The sequence below is a fragment of the Antennarius striatus genome, chromosome 2 (assembly GCF_040054535.1).
Source record: "Antennarius striatus isolate MH-2024 chromosome 2, ASM4005453v1, whole genome shotgun sequence".
In the NCBI taxonomy this organism is placed as follows: domain Eukaryota; kingdom Metazoa; phylum Chordata; class Actinopteri; order Lophiiformes; family Antennariidae; genus Antennarius; species Antennarius striatus.
Genome location: NC_090777.1, coordinates 12,689,840 through 12,707,998, shown reverse-complemented (window position 1 = coordinate 12,707,998; position 18,159 = coordinate 12,689,840). Strand labels below are relative to the sequence as shown.

At 39.8% G+C, this 18,159-nt stretch overlaps 2 protein-coding genes across 2 annotated transcripts; both read right to left on the bottom strand.

Annotated features, from left to right (window-relative positions):
* Positions 1 to 63: 63 nt before the first annotated feature.
* Positions 64 to 8,656, bottom strand: LOC137610585 (probable pleckstrin homology domain-containing family N member 1). The gene is made up of 11 exons (XM_068338248.1): positions 8,279 to 8,656; positions 6,804 to 6,927; positions 5,902 to 6,048; positions 5,716 to 5,802; positions 4,557 to 4,644; positions 4,337 to 4,473; positions 4,109 to 4,255; positions 2,079 to 2,165; positions 1,722 to 1,797; positions 1,501 to 1,577; positions 64 to 457 (listed from the first exon to the last, which is right to left on the bottom strand). Exons 1-11 carry the CDS (start codon positions 8,371 to 8,373, stop codon positions 326 to 328), a joined length of 1,197 nt encoding a protein of 398 aa, XP_068194349.1. The 5' UTR covers positions 8,374 to 8,656; the 3' UTR covers positions 64 to 325.
* A 305-nt stretch (positions 8,657 to 8,961) lies between these two features.
* On the bottom strand, positions 8,962 to 16,705 carry ttll10 (tubulin tyrosine ligase-like family, member 10). The gene is made up of 11 exons (XM_068340443.1): positions 16,375 to 16,705; positions 15,959 to 16,103; positions 15,583 to 15,701; positions 13,715 to 13,835; positions 13,046 to 13,131; positions 11,770 to 11,956; positions 11,349 to 11,520; positions 10,770 to 10,910; positions 10,268 to 10,384; positions 10,094 to 10,187; positions 8,962 to 9,991 (listed from the first exon to the last, which is right to left on the bottom strand). Exons 1-11 carry the CDS (start codon positions 16,658 to 16,660, stop codon positions 9,402 to 9,404), a joined length of 2,058 nt encoding a protein of 685 aa, XP_068196544.1. The 5' UTR covers positions 16,661 to 16,705; the 3' UTR covers positions 8,962 to 9,401.
* Positions 16,706 to 18,159: the final 1,454 nt, after the last annotated feature.

Below are 18,159 nucleotides of genomic sequence, written 5' to 3'. Positions count from 1 at the left end.
GTGTTGAATAAATTGCTCTTTAGAGTTTAGTTTAAATACTTTATTGTGAAAAGGAATCAAACTTCATATGTACAGTTTCTTTAGTTCTGTTTTAGGTAACATTTACCTCTACACTCTGATTGTTTCTGCAGTCATGGTCTAGACCTTGACCTCAGTCACATGTTTGTCGCAACATGAAAGAAGGCTAAAAGCATCTTCTCCGTTCCTCAAACACCAAATATCAACCCCAAAATATAAAAATATCAGAACCTCCTGCAGCACTATCATTCATAAAAGTGATATTTACATCTTATGAGTACAGCAGATGTTCAGACTTTCTGTCGAGTCAGCAGCGCCCATTGATGTGACATTGGTTGGCTGTTATTGTGGGCTCCTGGGACTCCTTCCTGCTCCTCTGCAGCTTTGGCATGACTGGAGGTGCAGCGTGACTCACAGTAATGTGGCTGCTTTGGTCTGGCTACACATCAGACAAAAGACATCATGTTGAAACTGCCTGACATTTAAGTTGTCAGACACAACCTTATCACGTGTGAATGTTTCTTGCAAACACAAGCCTCATGGAAAGCTGTTGGTTGGCAGCATTCTGTTTGATCTAGTGATTAGTTTTTTGCCAGCTACACATCAAACACAAAGAAACAAAAATTGAGAGCCTAAGGAGTAAAGTCTGGTTTAAGAAAAAGCTGAAAGAGATAATGAACCTAAAAAAAAATCAATCACACAGGTTTAGAGGAGCCAGATAAAACTCGATTGCTATTACTGTTACTACTAGCACAGAACTATGAAGTACTTATTAGTTAAGGGCCTGTCGTCGACACAACACTTAGTAAACACCATGAACCAGTGATTGTCTGACCAGCTTAAGTCTGACACCAGAATCATTACTGGTAAAACCAAAGATAACCCATGGTGCCACCTTTTCAGCTGTTTTCACTTCAGAACCAGCACCACCAGGAAATATCTGGTTCTTCATGTTCAACCAATTCTCACTCACTATTGTCTGTTTTGGGGACAGCAGGTTTGTATCTGGACTGCCAACAGAATCAAACAAAAGCACCTGCTGCTAAAACAAAGGGAACTTCTTCTCTGTGTGTTTGGTGCTATGAGCATCATCTACTTCATTATATGTGATCATATGATGCACTGTTTTAAATCTCATAGACATTTTAAATCCTATTTTCTTTTGTGTGCAAAATGCTAGATAGTACGCCTTCATGTGACATCTGGCAAAAACAAGCAAAGCCATTTTCGTCCTTTAAATTGTATCACAGTATCCTCCAAAAGGCTGATACCTTTATCGGACTAAATTAACCTAAATATTAAGTGAAATTAATGAAGAAAAAAAAAAAAAAACGCTGAAGCTGAATTAAAGCTCAATGTTTTTCACAGTGGATGAATTGATGACAAAAACCTCATGTTGCATATTCTTTCAGCCTGTTTAACACCCTAAACATGAATCTTTCCTAAACACAGTTCAAGAGTAGTGATATTGCACAATCTGACCTTTTGTAATTGAAATATCCAGTTCCAGTAATCCTCCTGACGGGCACAGGACACCAGCAGAGGCTCCATCAACTCACCTGAAACACAACAACCTTCATATGGAACGCGCCCGTCTGACTACATTTAGGTGGTATACAGTATATAAATAATGCTGTGTTCAGCTAATAATAATAATAATAATAATAATAATAATAACAAGTGTTAGTGTTTGTATTGTGTACCTATTAGCTCAAACTCCATCTGTCCAGGCAAACCTGACCTCTCCACCGCTCTGATGCTGTGTCGGGGCAACCTGCCCTGTTACAGACAGGAAAGAATATTACTCTGGGGAGGCATTTCCTCTTCGATGAAACAAATAATCTTAATTCAGACCCAATCTGAATGTGATGGGATGGAGGTGTGAAGGAAGAGTTACAAAACAGTCCACCCATGATAGAGTTCAACACAACAAGATTAAATTGTTTGCTGAACGTGGTTCACTGGCTAGAAAGGGGATGTTCCCCATAGAGACATTTTTAAATTATTAAAGTATTAATTGATTGATTCATTGATTGATTCATTCATTTATTTTACAATACCTCATATCTTATATTGTGACGCTTATTGTCCACTGAAAGCAGCAGGATGTCTTGAGGGAAGAGAACCATCAGCCTTTCTTGGAGTCCCTGCAAGAATAGGTCCAAATTTTATCAGATAACATACCGGTACAAATAAATGATGTTCTCTATAACACTGCACAGGTAAACCTCAAGTTTACGTCAGTTCGAGTTACGTCGTTCTCAACTATGCGTCAGTTTTCAATAAAAATTCACAGAAAAATAAACATCCAATTTACATAATTTTGCTCGCCTTTGTGTCTGTTCGCCACAAATATTGGAATCGCAAAATCACTAGTAAACCCTTAAAAGCACAGAATATCATGGTTTTTTTAACATTCAATAGGAATAAAAACATATTATATATAAAATTTATTAGTAGCTCATAGCAACCCCCGTTACCCACAATGCAGAAGAAAGGGCTGAACACAAAATGGCAACGTTTTTTCTGTACAATATTAAAAATATATATAATGTAATTGTTTTTAAGATTATAATGCATTCATATTAACTAAATATTGAAAATGAATTCACAAATAAAGTACAGCACAGAACTGGGAACGGTTACTTTTGGTTTAGCCTTAATACAAGTTTGTTTAGCATTTTGTGTCTGCCTGAATACATCATTTCATTCAGGCAGCAGAGTTTTCTCTTTCTGTCCATTTGCCTAAAAGCTATGACTGTGAGATGATATACAGGGATTTCTTCCAGGCTGTGTGTGGTATATGTCCCACCCATTCACAGTTTCACAACAATATGTTACATATTTCACATCAATCGTTCAAAAGGACAATGTGAAAAAGCAGCAAAGTTTCCACACTCCACTCCGAGTTTTAATGGCTTTTCACCAAGTTTCAACCAAATCTGTCTAATAGTTTATGGGTAATGGTTAGAAATGTTGGAAAAGCAATGATAAAGAAAGGAAGAAAATAAAATCAAGACTTTTCCCAGGATTCACTCCAACATATAATGGGTCTACTGTAATCCACAGTTTAATGAAAATCATTTTTTATGTAATCATGCTAATTGTCAAACATACAGATAAACAGACGGATAAACAAACAAATCAACACTGCAGGAAGAATGACATCATTGAGAGATGTCACATTAATGTTACTCTGTTGGTTCACTGCTGAGATGTGCTAACATGGCTCTGTCGCCATAAAAATAGAGAAACTAAGATAATTCCTGTTGAAAGCAAATCCAGGGTATGGTAATTATTTCCTGTTCACTGAGAGATTATTGCTAACACCTTGGTATTTGACCTGCTAGCCTTTAACAACATGTTGCATTCTCCAGCTGCTGGTACGTCTTGCCACATCAGACTTTGTCAATGTCACCATGTTCCCAGATATTACTTCGGAGTTTGGGGAGTATAATGTTATCATAATCTGTTGGGATTATGATATTACATGAGATAAGCGAGTAACTTGGTATAAATGATTTCCACATCACTTTGAGTCTCTGTTAAATAAATACGAGTGTCCCTAAGAGCTCAGAGTGTGCCAGCAGGTCAAATCTGCATGAAACCCAACAAAAGAACAAAATGGTGAACGCAAACAAACCCACACATGTATTCACTTCAGAATAGTTGATGAGAAACAGTACTTTATGACAGATGAGACGTAGTAAAGCTGTGGTTTGTCTAGTATGAAGTATAAAGAATAGAAGGAAAGAACTGAAGTAAAAAATCTCTTCTGTGTCATTTCCTGTAAAATGCAGGTGTTGGAATTTTTTTTATCTTTTCATGCTGACACATTAGGTTTTTTGGTTGTGCAAATGAGCTGAACTTGGTTGAGATGGTGGCAGCAGTGGTGTAATCAGTGTAAAATGCATATTTAGAACTTTCGGGAAACCTAACATAATTACTTAACACAAATTAAAATAACTGAGAGGACAAATGAATGAATGTTCTTTTTTTTTTTAACAAACAGACTTCACATAAGTGCAAGAAAATCTTACACCTTAAAATCAAGGTTGGATTCTCCGGACACCTAGGATGTGATGAATACCTGTCTCTGTTTGCTGCTGATGTGGACCACTGATAGGCATCCTGGTTGGCCCATGTGTTGAATCGGCGAGCCCTCCCACTGCCGTATCGGAGCATGTAGGATGTACTTTTTCAGTTCCTCTCTTTTCCAGGGCTGATTGCAGGGTAACTGTAGAAAAGAAATAAAACTTAAGTTACGAGTTCAACAGAATGAGTTTTCACGCAGGTGGAAACAGAGATCAGTCTTTACTAGATAGGAGAGGACAGATTGGGAAGGGCTCATGGACTGTGACATTGACTTCTGTCTCCTGTCCTCTATGTGTTGCATCCATTTCTGCGACTCTGCTGCCGTTGGGCATATGAAGACCTTAGAGTCCATCATTGGATCTGGATGAAAGAGAAAATAATAGTCATCACATTCAGGTCTTAGATCTGTGTGACCATGTCTGATTCAAACTAAATCTACTCACTGCTGATCTCAAACATGTGTGGCGACTGTGACGTGTCAGGGTTCAGAGACACACTCTGCAAGGACAGTCCAGACAGAGGGAGGATGCCCTGTGAGGTAAGAAAAGACAGCGCTCAGAGAATAAAAACATGTCTAGTTGTATTAAACACTCACAGGCTACTGTTTGTTAAATCTATAGACCTGTTCCTGCTGATTTAAGGTGACAATCTGAATGCATTGTTATCTTTAGTAAGTCCAAATGAAAACCTGAGATGAGCTACCGGTATTTAAAAATGAGATGTCAGCTTTGAAATTTGAATGTGCCATGGAGGGAGTCTCCAAAACAAATTACACTTAGCTGCATTGTTCTTAGAGCTGGGAACTATAGTAGGAAACAAATTTAGCATACTGTATATCAGCCCACGTTGTATTAATTTAACTATTCGTTTTCACAGGATCATGTCATTCTGTGCTGGAGCACAGATCACCCTGACAGCTGTAACATTATCATCACGTTGTTTAAATGTTCCATCATGTTGTTGTTGAATTAATTCACACCAGTTAAAGGAAGAAGTTGGACATTTTGGGAAAATAACAATTCTTGCTGACGGTTAGATGACCTCATCAAATGTGAAGCTACAGGAAATAACTTGGAATGGAATGAAAATGCAAATCCTGACATAAATTTCACACACTTTTTTTTCAGCACACATATTCAACACACTGTGTCCGTAAGCTCAGCACCTCTATGTTAAAACCTTTCGATCAGACTTGGATCAGTTGCGACAATGTTTGTTATATTATAGCAGGATAGAAATTAGCATAGTTAGACATGACGGCAATAATTTATTACATAACTTAGATTTTAGGTAGGAAGGATTATGTTCCTTTTGATTAATCAGCATGGGATTAGAGTGTCTGTTTGCCTGATGAATGATAATCCATTATTAATTTGCCCTTTTTATGTTAGTTTATAATTGTAGATTAGTTTATAAATCTGTATCTTTAGCGGCTAAATGCTGTGTTCGTCAAACAGGAACTGTCTGCTGTCTGGAGCTTGGGAACGTAGCTTAAAGCCAGTTAACCAAGAATTTATGTTCAGCATCTCTTTAAAGTAGAGAATGTTTCTGTTAGCTGACATTTTGTTGCAGATTTCTTAAAGTAAACTCAACAAACATTACATGATAAATGAACTCCTGTCTAGAGTGGTCCAGGGACAGGATGAGCAGGTGGAATGAAAACAGCACCAGGAAGTGTTCAGTGGTTCCCTGTGGAAACACAGATCCATGATCAGATAAGAGTTTATTTGAACCCATGAAGCCGCACCTCCTGACATCCTGCAGCGTCCCATGTGTGTAGCGTGTTACCTGTGTGTAGGTGTTGTAGAGAGACACCAGAGACGAGTGAATGATCTCTCCAAACATGTGGGGGGGTTGGCCCTCCCAGTCTCTGATGTGCTGCTCAGAGTAAATCCTGTGGTGCAGCTCGTCTCTGCTCCTGCCCCACAGCACGACCTACAGGCACAAAGACGCCTCAGCCCAGTGTGTCACGGGATAGACATAGACGCCACGGTTTCCACCTCCCATTTTATTCAGGGTTTACTGACAAATATAGAATTTCTCAACTGTAAAAAACCCGATAGTACAAGAACATTTGTAGCTCAATGAAGTAAAATCAATGCAACCAGTCTTACGTTTGTTGTATTTAATTATACTTGTTTGATTTTGTTATTTGCAAAAAGCTGATACACAAAATATTTTGCCAGTAACACATGCTGAAGGTTGGACTAAATTTTCTTTCAGCTGTTATTAATAATGATCTGCCTCTTCATGTCACATGTGGTCACATGTCTCACAGAGTTCTGAGTCATGTAATACTCAGCATGTTGGAGTTGGAATCACTGTTGCAAGTCTCTGGTCATTGTTTGAGGAACACGTTGTACAATCTCACAGGGCTTGGATGCGTCTTATTTGGAGTGTTAATCATTAAAGTGGAAATAAGTGTGAACCTCTGGTGTGTGTAGCAGCGTTTCCTCCCTCCGTTTCCTGTTAACTTTGAATCACATCAAATGAGGAAAACAAAATCTCACGTTTGTCATGGAAATTCACACAGTGTGTTCACAAAGTGTCTGGCCTCATTACAAAGAATAGCTTTGGTGGAAACTTCAGACACTCAATGGATGTGAGTCTCACCGCATCGTGTTTCCTGTGGTGAAAAGTGCACGACAGAATCACTGACTTCAACAACACAGACACACACAGTAACTAACCTCTTGTTCCAGGTGTCGCACTGAAGGGTGGCGGCGTGGCGGAGGAGGAGGAGGAGGAGGCTGCTCTTCGTCTCTGCTGTTCATCACAGACAGCTGAAGTCTGGTCTCTCCCAGACTCCACACCCTGAAGAAAAACATTTACACATTTCACCATTTCAACCCAGTAACGAGATTATAAGCCCTTTGACTTTATAGTACATAGTGATTGGCCACAATCCAGGGTAAATTATAATCATGTAAATTGACTGAAACATATGTTGGACAACTCTGTTGGCAGATGTAATCAGATTACACTGAGAGAGGAGAAGCAGTAGTTTTTTTCCTCATTACTAAATATTTTATAACCTTCGTGCGTCTTTGGCTTAATTTTATATTCCCAGCTCAGAAGTATTGAATTTTTGTTCTTTCTTTACATTTCCACTGTGATTTTTGCATGTTTTTTATCAAATTTAAAATACTAAACAAAAAAAGAACAAAAAAAAAGCAAGAAATAGTGACTCGTGTCCAAGGAGGATTAAAAATTTAGGAGTACATCTTTCTTTCTCACCGTCTGAACAACATGGATAGACACACCGCATCACTTCCTGAAAGAGGAGGGCCATTCAAATCTCATTGATCCAAGTCATCACACTATGAAAATCAATAAGTGTTTTTTTATTTAGACATTCATTAGCACAGCTACCTATTTGTGCATCTACACACAAGTGTGCGTCTTCATCACACGGATGACCTGTAGTCTTGAGTTCTATTTATCAGCCACACTCAAACACTGGTGGCTACAGTTGAGTTTAGCCTCTGCTAATCCCCCAGCTTTGGAAGCAGCGGGGATTTGTCCCGCCCTGACTATCTATTAAAGCCCCCACGCTTCAGACGCTGTCTAGCAGTAATCTGGTAAGCACATCAGTGCAGCATCACCAACTTCCCAAGTTCATATTAAGTAAATATAGGAGCTAATTAGTTCTCCCTCCTCATTGTTCTGGAGAAGCTCTGACCGGAAACCATAAGTTTATGATTTGTCACTCTGGAGGTGTTTTCTTCATGTGTTTAATTAATTGATAACTGAACCTTTAATAAATTGCTCTGATCGGTATGTATATCTAGGACGTGGTTTTATTTCACCCACCAGATTTCAAAATGGTTACTCAGGAGGCGGCTTGTGTTTTATTTTGTTTTTAGCTTTAGAACATGATGTACAAACACAGAAGAAGTGGCTCTTTTTCCTTCACCGCTTCCTCCTCCACAGCTTGATGACATGCAAAATCTGATTTAAACAAAAATAAATGGCACATTCTCTGGAGCTGTGAGGTAAAAAAAAAAAAAAACAGTAGAGATTACCACATTCACATGAAGGCTGAAGAAACGGTGGTGTTGCTCAAATATCCTCTGCAATTCTTTCAGTCATGAGTGAATTCCCCACCAGGACATTTCTATTTCAGTTGTTTTCTTTAAAACAGAAACTTAAATGTGTGCCTTACCCCAGACTGTCTCCAGAGAGTTCTAGGAGCTCTATCTCATCCGGGCCCACCTCGTCTACTCCAGTATGCCTCTGAGTCACGCTGCAGCATCCCATCACGGACCCGAGTCTGTCCCTCTCTGACTCGACTCAGCTCCTAGTCCTCACACTGAGCACCATCTGCCCAGACAATCATCCCCGCAGACTTTCTGTGTGCCAAACTAAAACCACAGAGATAACAGAAAAAACTGGGGGCTGGTTGGGTTTAAAAGAGGATATTGTTTTCCAGAGGGAGGGGGGTTTCTGCTAAGCTCTAGTTCCCCCTTTTTGCAAGCATTCGAAGATTTACATCGGACCTCGAGATTGAAAGGTGTTGAAGTTTTGAAAAGGAATTGAAGACATGGCAAGAGGTTTTTGACGAATCACAGTGTAGAAGTTATTTCCTTCCTGTGGGTTTACTGCCTGCAGTTAGTTTCTTTAACGCTTCAGCCCCACGCCGTTAACCTGCTGATGCCTCCACATGAAAAATAAAACCACTCAAACGTTCCTTAAAATGCAAACTTGCTGCTTGTAGAAAATAGAAATGTAACTGAGGTCATACCGTTTCACGTTGACAAATCACAATTCAATGCTGACGGCCTTTTTATTGAGAAGCATGTGGATGAAGCAACCTGTTGGGAAAGATGGAACCGATGCCCTCCCATGTTTACCTGCAACCAGCCTCAATATGGAGGGCCATTCAGATAATTGTGAGTTATGAAACAGAGACGCAAGCAGCTGCAGACACAACAACAAACCACGAGAACTGTGTTCCTGGTCAGAATTACAGTAAGATGGCGGCAGGGACTGTGGCTGTCCACAGGGAAGGAGCTGTTCTCGTGTTTCCATGAAGTGATGTAAGATGACTGATGAATGTTCCCGTTGTCAGAGCTGTCGCTTTGTGCTTTGGTTACAGTAAATATCAACATCATGGGAAGAGAAGACTGAAAATAAAATAAAATGACATGTCTAACAAACCAGTGACAATATTTTAGCCATTTTAATTGTTGATCAGTAGGAACAGCTCTTCATCATCAAATTTGATCATTATCAGCACCACATGTCAGAGGTGTGGATCTTTAAAAGTAGATCCCAGACGTTCCTCTTTATGAACTGAGCCTGCTGTGTTCTGTCCTGAGGTCATCACCAGAATCCTCTCCTGTTTGTTGTTTCTCACACACAGGAGATGCAGCATGTGGAGGACCTGATACCATGGAGATGCCTCCTCTCGGCACCAGTGACTCCGGGGACATTACCACTCTTGTCTTTTCAGTGCTGACCTTCAAATGAGGATGGAGAGTGCATTTTCCAAGCTTGAGTTCAACTCGATGTGTGTAGGTCTTATTCCTTGCAGGCTGTACTGACAGAGGGTTGGGATGGGCAGGAGAGGCGGTAGTGGACGTGGTCGGACGGAAACCGACCCTTTCTTTTCTGCTTGCAGCAGCATCTGCAAAACATTCAGTTGATGGCGAAGGCTCAGTTTTAACACCTGACCCCATATTACACCTCTGTCCAGTCTGGTGACTGTTTTTGGTGCCATTCTGTCTGAATTCACTGTTTGTGTTTGTTTTGTTACAGCCCATCAGTGGATCATAAGGATAAACTCCACTGTACAGCAGAACAAAGTCCTTCTGACTGGACAGAGAGAGAATCTTCTGCTTAAGACGACACTTGTTGAAGATCTCCAGGGTTAAATCTAGAAAAGAGATTGGAGGAGTTAAGCTTCTAAAAACATCTAGATTGACATGCACACATCACACGAGACAAGTTGATGTCATGTTTGTTGGGGTGAGTTTACCCAGTGCCTCCTCCACAGTGCTGGGTATGACGTCCTTCAGCACCTCACAGTTAGTATGGAGGGCTGGGTTACAGTTCATCTCCAACAGCCACACCTATTGGGAGACACAAAGACACAACCGGTCCAGAACCACCACCAAACCACCACCAAAATATTTAGCAACATCTCATCTACCTTAAAGTCCTCATCAACCAAGAAGTCACAGCCAATCAAGTCGAAGAAGCCCAAGCGACTGTCTAACTTGGATTTGACGGCATGGAAACACTGTGTCATGATCTGCTGCATCCGTCTCTGAAAAACAGGAAATCAATCAATAAATCAATCCCCTTCACTTCAGGATGACATCACCACCACCACCTCTACGCAGTGTGTGAAAACCATTGTACACATTTTGTCAAAATACAAAATTGAGTATGTTGAGATACACTGCTTTAGTTATTTTGCACAGACATAAATATCAAGTAGATGGGCATTTTAAAAATATGATACTTCCAGTGTGAGTTCATATAAACAACCACCAGACTGCACATCTCATTTCATTAATGACATCATGTATTCTCAGACAGGGCCGAGGTCTTTCAAGCCCGAGCACAATCTCAATTAGCTGCAGGGCACAAGCAACCATCTTTAGAAGAGTAATTGGTCCCAGAGAGCCACGGCATGCAGCAGCACTCACAGCAAAGACGCCCAGCACCCAGTCCCTGGGCAGACCCTTGGCAACCTGGTGCCTGTCATTGACGTAGGTGTTGAAGGTCTCCATGGACCACACGGTATCCTCCTTTAGTTGGCTGTATAGAGGGTTCTTCTTCTGCATGTACTGCAAATGGACAGCAGGGGGACAAAAGGCACACGAATCAGACGGTTTTAACTATCTAAAGACTGATGGATGCAAATATGTCTCCAGTATTGTCATGAACGGTTATTATAGTAAGACTTAAAAAGCTCAAATGTGAATGAACCTCCACACATACACATATTATTATTTTGTTGTTTATTATTATTGTTGGTTTGTGAATTTAACGAAATGTGACAAGAAATCAAGGCCACATGCTGAACCTTGTTTATGACTTCATTTTCCACAATTAATGCTGTTTTTAATAGATCTATCGTGGAAATGTCTGATTTCTAAACATAGATTCACTAAAATCACCACAGATCATTTCAAAGGTCTGTGTGAATTTTTGGTTTTAAGTTCAGATAAAGAAACAGTAAGATGTAGATTTTATCTTGAACTTCGTGTCTTCTGAAGGCTCACCTGATTGGTCAGGTGAGCAGAGAGGTTGTTAGAGCTGGGGTCGTAGAGGTCACAGGTCAGCCGCACATATCCATGGCGAAAGAAGACCATGTGAGGAGCGGTGCAGGCGATCAGAAGGTACGAGCGCACATCAAACTTTTTCCCCTTCAGGAGAAGCGGCCTCTGGATGTAACTGAGAAGGAAACGTTTGCTTTCACAACAATAGATGTTTGTATTTGAACAGTGAGCAAATAATTATGTCACGTAAAGTTGTTGATATTTTGTAAACATTTTGAATAAGAGATGAACAGGAAGCAGTAATGGGTGGTGGAATATTCTGTACTGTAGAGATTTGTATGTTTCTAAACATGAGAACATTCAGCTTTTGATGGACAGAACAGCAGTAACTTTAACTTGATGAGGGTTATGCGAGTTCACCCACTGCTGAACGATGCGAGCCTGAGGCTGGCGGTGGTGCGCCGTCCTGCTCGTCTGGCCGTCCTCCATGTGATGCAGCTTCAGTCTGAAGGCGTCTACGTCCTCTGGACCCTTCATCAGGAAGATCCCTTTGCCCTGGTTCAGACCCGTGGGCTTACAGATCCACATCTGACTCTCATTGTTGCTCATGCCTGACAGAGAGGTTACAGCAGATGTATTAACAGACATATGGAACAGAACCATGACTGCATTCAGAGGTATCAGAGTTCTGCACTGGCGTTAGATTATCATCTCTGTTCCATCAGGAGGAATGAATCCCATATCATTATTAAATCACACAATATTGCTTTTGTGGAACATACATGTTATGACACATGATGAAAATGTTAATCTAATCTAATCTAATTACAATTCCTATAGGTTTGTGCACCAGTCGTAATACATAATACATAATATAAATAGTAGATATACTGTGACTTCAACTTTAGCGTATTCTCTTGTTCAGCTGTTCCATCTTTTAGTATTTCTGCCCCTGCTGACATGATGTGACATCACACTAGTCAGTGAGAGTAACGGGTCATCAGAATCTCTTTACCGACAGACTCATTGGAGATCAGTTAGTGAAGGGAGAGACGTGTTGTCCAAATCTTTATCTACCTGTTCTCTTCACTCGTCCACAGATTCATCCATCACCAGAGATCTGAACCAGATGTCTGGGTCTTTCTCCTGTTTGCTTAGTGATAACCGTGTTTGTTATAACCTATAGACCACTTATCACTACTCTGCATGGCTGTATTACTACAATCAGTAAAGGAGCCAGTGGCTCATTTTATCTCCAATCAATTAGACTGAAGGGAAATACTGAATAACTTGAATAACATTAAATGTATTCAGTTTGGTGCGACGTTTGGATCCATGGTTTCTCCTGGTGTTTGTGTCTCAGCGCTGCCCTCTGCTGATTCATCTCTATGGCAACATGTTCCCTTGGTGATTTTATCAGGGCCTAATGGGAGGTGAAGTACATTACTTTCCAATGCTCTCAACCACTTAATTAAACAATCACCCGGGTAACTGTTGTCTTAACTCCAGCAGCCACAAACTGATCTGTTTCTTTTCATTGTTGGGAACATGACAGCTCAGGGTTACTATATCCTGTCTTCAAAACCGGAGCCTGCTAACAAAACACAAATCCAGTCAAACCAGTGTTGTGCTGTTATTGCATCAGGATATGCATACAACAGAGGCTGATGTAGGTGAAATGCTCAAAGAACTTTTTTTACCTTCCTGCTGAGCAAAGAAAGCCTCCCTCTCTGCTCTCAGATCTAAGCGGAAGGTAGTTGGAATGAAGTCTTCCATTTTCAGCCTCCTGAAATATGTTCATGGATTCAACTTAAAGAACAATCCAGCATGTTTTCTTTTTATGTTTAGAAAAAATGGCATTATCAAGTATTTTTTTGCAGTATTCTGTTAAGTATAGTGGATTTATTTATTAGGTAAAGAGCAATAGAATAATCTGTGACTTATTGTAATTACTACTCTATCTTCATTAAATATTTTAGAGCTCCCAAAATCATATTCATTTGATATTTAGAATTCAAGGCTTTCAACTGTTTTGTTTATCCAGCTGTAATTAAGCACTGGTGTATTTTATATGTAATTGACAAGTACAATATTCACAGTAAAGATTACATAGCTCAGACTCCTGAGCTCTGATAATGTAGTATCAAGTCCGGTTTAGAGGCTGATAGATTTTTGAACAAGTATTTGCAGAGTCGACCTGTAATGAGGCTGCATGACAGCACCAGATGGTTGCTAGGTGATTTGTGATACAGCTCTAAATAGTGAAAAGGAAACAAATGCTCCAATCTGAATGTGTTTCACACTCACAACCTTTCTGGATAAGAATTGAACAACAGAATTAATAGCAGAAATACAGCTGTCCCCTTCACCTCAGTCCTTGACCGTGTCTGACTTTGCTGCTGACTCGCTCGTACTCCCGCAGGCTGCTGAGGAGGCCGATCTTTGTGGTGAGAACCGTGTTGTTGGGAATCTGGAACACCAACTGCTCACCTGAGAACAACACATGAAGGCAATCAGTGGAAAATCCACTGGAAGAAAATCACATGGAAAAAAATAAACATCAGTCCTCATTCTGACTTACAGCTATGTTCATAATAATAGCAGTGTGTCTAAAAATGTGAGTAGACCTCAAAATTCTTCAAGCAATTTTTATTTTAATGCACACAAATTAATTGGGGACACTTGACATTCTATTTCGATGCAAGAAAAGTGGAAAAGTTATTGAATATGATATTTTACAGAAAGTAATTAAACATTATGTCAAAAAAATAGCAGCGCTGAGTTTAATTAGTGACGACATTGATTATGTGGGAAAAAAATAGGTGTTAAACAGATGGCCCTTAGTTAAGGATCAAGGCAACTGGTGCTGTAGATGCTGGCTGTGCATTTGTCCTTGAAAAACAGTCAAATGGGTTGTTCAAGGCATTGTTCAGAAGAAGAGTGTTCTTTATTTGAGAAGTTAATAAAAGAGAAGTAAACCTATAAAGAAGTGCAAAAAATGATAAGCGTTAAACTAAAATTATATCTAACGCTTTAAAATGGCAGCTAAATCCAGAAAGATGAGGAAGAAAAGGAAAAACAATTACTCAGATGGATTCTAGAATAACCAAGATTTCAAAGGCTCAGCCAACGATCATTTCCAGGAGGATAAGAGAAGATCTGAGGTGGTCTCTGTGTACCGTAACAATCAGAGGACGGCTGCGTGAATCCAACCTACAAGCAGCAAGCCTCATTGTTAAAACACAGATGTGTGATGAAGCAGTTATAATTTGCCAAAGAACACATCCATTGGCCTAACAAGAAATACCGTAAAATTTTTTAGCCTGATGAAAGTCAAATTGGGGGTTTTTTAGGTCTAAGTGCCACAGACAGTCTGTCAGGTGACCCCCAAACACTGAAATGAAACCACAGTACAAAGTGAAGACGGTGAGGCATGATGATGCAAACATTATGATATGAGGATATTTCTCATACTATTATATTGGTCCTATTTGTCAGGGGCCATGGATCAGTTTGAGTCCATCAGAATACTGGAAGTAGTCATGTTGTTGTACGCTGAAGAGGAGATTCCCTTGAAATGAGTGTTTCAACAAGACAAGGACCTCCAACACACCAGCAAGCGAGCAAAATCATGGATCCAGACAAGATGCATCCGGCTAATGGAGTTGCCAGCACAATCCCTGGACCTCAGTCCCATGGAAAACTTGTGGGTTGACATAAAAAATTGCTGTTCATTATGTAAAACCAAAAAATGCAGAGTAATTGTGGAAACTAGTACAATTGTCATGGGATGGGGAATGCTTGTTGACCGGTGTCAGAAGTTGGTTGACTCCATGCACCACAGATGTGAGGCAGTTATCAGAAAATGTGGTTACGCAACAAAACATTAGTTTAAGATTCTCAAGAAAGTTGAATCTTCAAGCACTTCTTAGTTTAATGCAGTAAATTTTCGAGTTTTAAAGAAAGATGCCAACACTGATATTTTTTTTAACATTACGTTTGTTGACTTTCTGTAAAATATTATCATATTCAATGACTTTTTCCACTTTTCTTAATTTCACATAGAATGTGAAGTGTCCCCAATGCATTTTTTGTACATTAAAATTAAAATTATTTGAAGAATTTTGAAGTGTACTCACATTTTTAGACACAGTGCTGTTATTATGAACATAACTTTATATGCATCTTTCGTGCGTTTTGTTTGAAATTAACGGTGAAGATTAGTAAAGAGCTGAACCTTCTCTGAAGTTGTAGTAGCTGGCTGGAGATTTCATCTCACACCACTTCAGTTTGAAATCCTCCCTGTGCTTATTGTAAATCCTTTTCCATCCCCTGCTTTCACAGTAGCCGCTTACTCTGAAAGAAAATTCCCCAGAGGAAATCAATCACACTTCTACTTTAATCATAGAACAATCCAAGGTCACATAAAAAAATTAGGGCTGCCTGACCCAAAACAAAAATATGCGGAAGTTTGATGTGTGTTTGCAGGCATGACAGCAAAAATACAGCTTTGCACTTTGAAAATGGGGAGTAGGACTCATATCTGACGAATGTCCTAAAGCAGCGCCTTATTGCCATCCTTCAGATTCTTCATTTATTATTTATCTACTTACATTGCGGCCCCATTGGTTCCCCCAAAGAAGAACAAAGGGCCGGCACTGTGGGGCTCCTCTGCCCGACCCTCCCTGTTTGGATACAAGCTGGTCGGCAAGCCCCTGAGGAACGACCTCCGGCGGTGTCGTTTCACCAACCTGCCACCTGATACACATGTAAACACATAAATCATGCATGCACATATTCCCAAACACATAACACACATGTATGAAATTTGTTGATATATATGGAGGCTCAGTCAAGAATATCACTTTTGTTCTCATAAAATAACGATTCTGAGGTTAAATTTCTATTTCACTGCATTTCAAAGTGTTGTTGTGTGTTTCTTTTTATTTTTTTTAAAAATAAAAAGAAACACACAAATAATTTATGTGATTTATGTCACAACGTGATGTCTCTCTCTCTCTGCTCACACCTGGCCTTCTTTCCTGTTTGATGATCACATTGGGAGATGTCCCTTCCTTCTCTTGCCTCTCCTCCTTCTGGACCCGCTCCAGTCCTCCCTCTGATGTCACGTCCTGCATGCCACAATGGTCAGGTGAGAAAAGCCATTCTCCTGGTCCCTGCTCCAGCCTCGGACTCCCTGCAGCCTGACAGTCCTCACAGGGAACCTCCACTTCCTTGTTTTCTGCTACTTCCTCTTGTTGCTTCTCCTTTGCTCGGCCTTTGCTGCCGGATTCCTCCCAGTGTTCAGATGACATGACCAGCTGCTGCTGCAGGTCGCTGCCGATGACTAGAAATGTTCCAACGTGGGGGGACAAGCAGTCAGACGTGGTGACGAGAATGAGATATTATATGTTGTTGATCAGAGAAGCAATTATTTAGTAGCACTGTATGTTTCCTGTGTGGTCAAATGACATCACTGTATTTCCACCCAAACATTGTGGATCTTTGTAAACCTGTTCCTGTTCCTGTTATCAAAATTTAACTTTGTCTTACATGTTCTGTTTTTATTAATATCAGCATTAAAATTAGCTATTGTTAATTCTTTTTTGACAAACGTTTCCATGGTAACTGACTTAGTAGGCATACTCAACATCAGTTAGTTAACAGGATCAAGTTCGTAAAATCACATTTAGAATCTAAGCATGCTAATGTGAGAACAATCAATAAGAAGATCAATCAATCCGTGCTGAGACTTCCCACGTTGTCCTACACGTTTTGATGGTATTCATGATGTTCAGGTCATCTGTTGGTCATCATCCATTCAAACTTTAACCTCATTTTGGTCACTGGATATTTTCAGTTCCCTAACCTTTCCGAAAATCAGAACTAACATGTATTCATGTAATTCATTTCACTACTGCTAGCTAGATTCTGACATCAGTTCATCAACACAAGATACTTCCTATGCAGATACACACACACACACACACACACACACACACACACACACACACACACACACACACACACACACACACACACACACACACACACAGACACACACACACACAGACACACACATACACAAACAAACAAGTGAATATCAACAAATGTCAGGAACTACAAATAAAGCAAAGAATAAAAATTAAAAAAATTATAATAATGCTTAATGCCATATAAATGTAAATACACTGCATTTGACTTTGTTTTTTGCATAAAATGCCCGATGTGTGTTCCCTCTCTTTTGAGTCCAGACTATACATAGTTCCAGAGATATATATTCAATATTTTACTTGGAAATTCTTTCATATAAAGTTTCTATTATGGCTATTTTATGGTAATCAGTGCAAAGAAGACTTTTTATCGGTTTTTCTAAGTAAAACAGTAGGGACCCAAGTTATCTTTGTTCCGACTTCATCCAATATAACACGTACAACTATTTGGGGAATGTCAAATTATATATAAGAAGGCTCTCACTTTATTATTCCTATTGTTCTCTCATTGGTGTGGGACAAAGCAGAAATGAAAGCACTTTCTGGTTGTCAAGCAGAGTTTTGAGGTTGCTGGTTTGCCATTTCATTCTCTAGGGGACACTTCAACTTTCTAACTCTTGACTTTCAGTCCTGTTGAGACTTAGATTTAGAACAATATTGGGGAAACCAAGACATTTTAAGAGATAATGTTTTGTGAGCAAAATTATGCCATCACCAAATACAGTACATGTTATAATTCATATTCAATAACGGGAGTTGAGCTCTGGCATTATGGCGATGTTTACAAGAAAATAGTCTTTTACCTGCGACTCCAGCGTCAC

Coding starts and splice junctions, on each gene's coding strand:
- LOC137610585 (XM_068338248.1), bottom strand. CDS start 8,373: ATGGGATGCTGCAGCGTGACTCAGAGGCATACTGGAGTAGACGAGGTG. Junction 4,256..4,336: donor AATCTGTCCTCTCCTATCTA/GTAAAGACTGAT, acceptor TCTTTTCTACAG/TTACCCTGCAATCAGCCCTG. Junction 1,798..2,078: donor GTCACAATATAAGATATGAG/GTATTGTAAAAT, acceptor TGTCTGTAACAG/GGCAGGTTGCCCCGACACAG.
- ttll10 (XM_068340443.1), bottom strand. CDS start 16,660: ATGTCATCTGAACACTGGGAGGAATCCGGCAGCAAAGGCCGAGCAAAG. Junction 10,911..11,348: donor CTGCTCACCTGACCAATCAG/GTGAGCCTTCAG, acceptor GTCCATTTGCAG/TACATGCAGAAGAAGAACCC. Junction 9,992..10,093: donor CACTGTGGAGGAGGCACTGG/GTAAACTCACCC, acceptor TCTCTTTTCTAG/ATTTAACCCTGGAGATCTTC.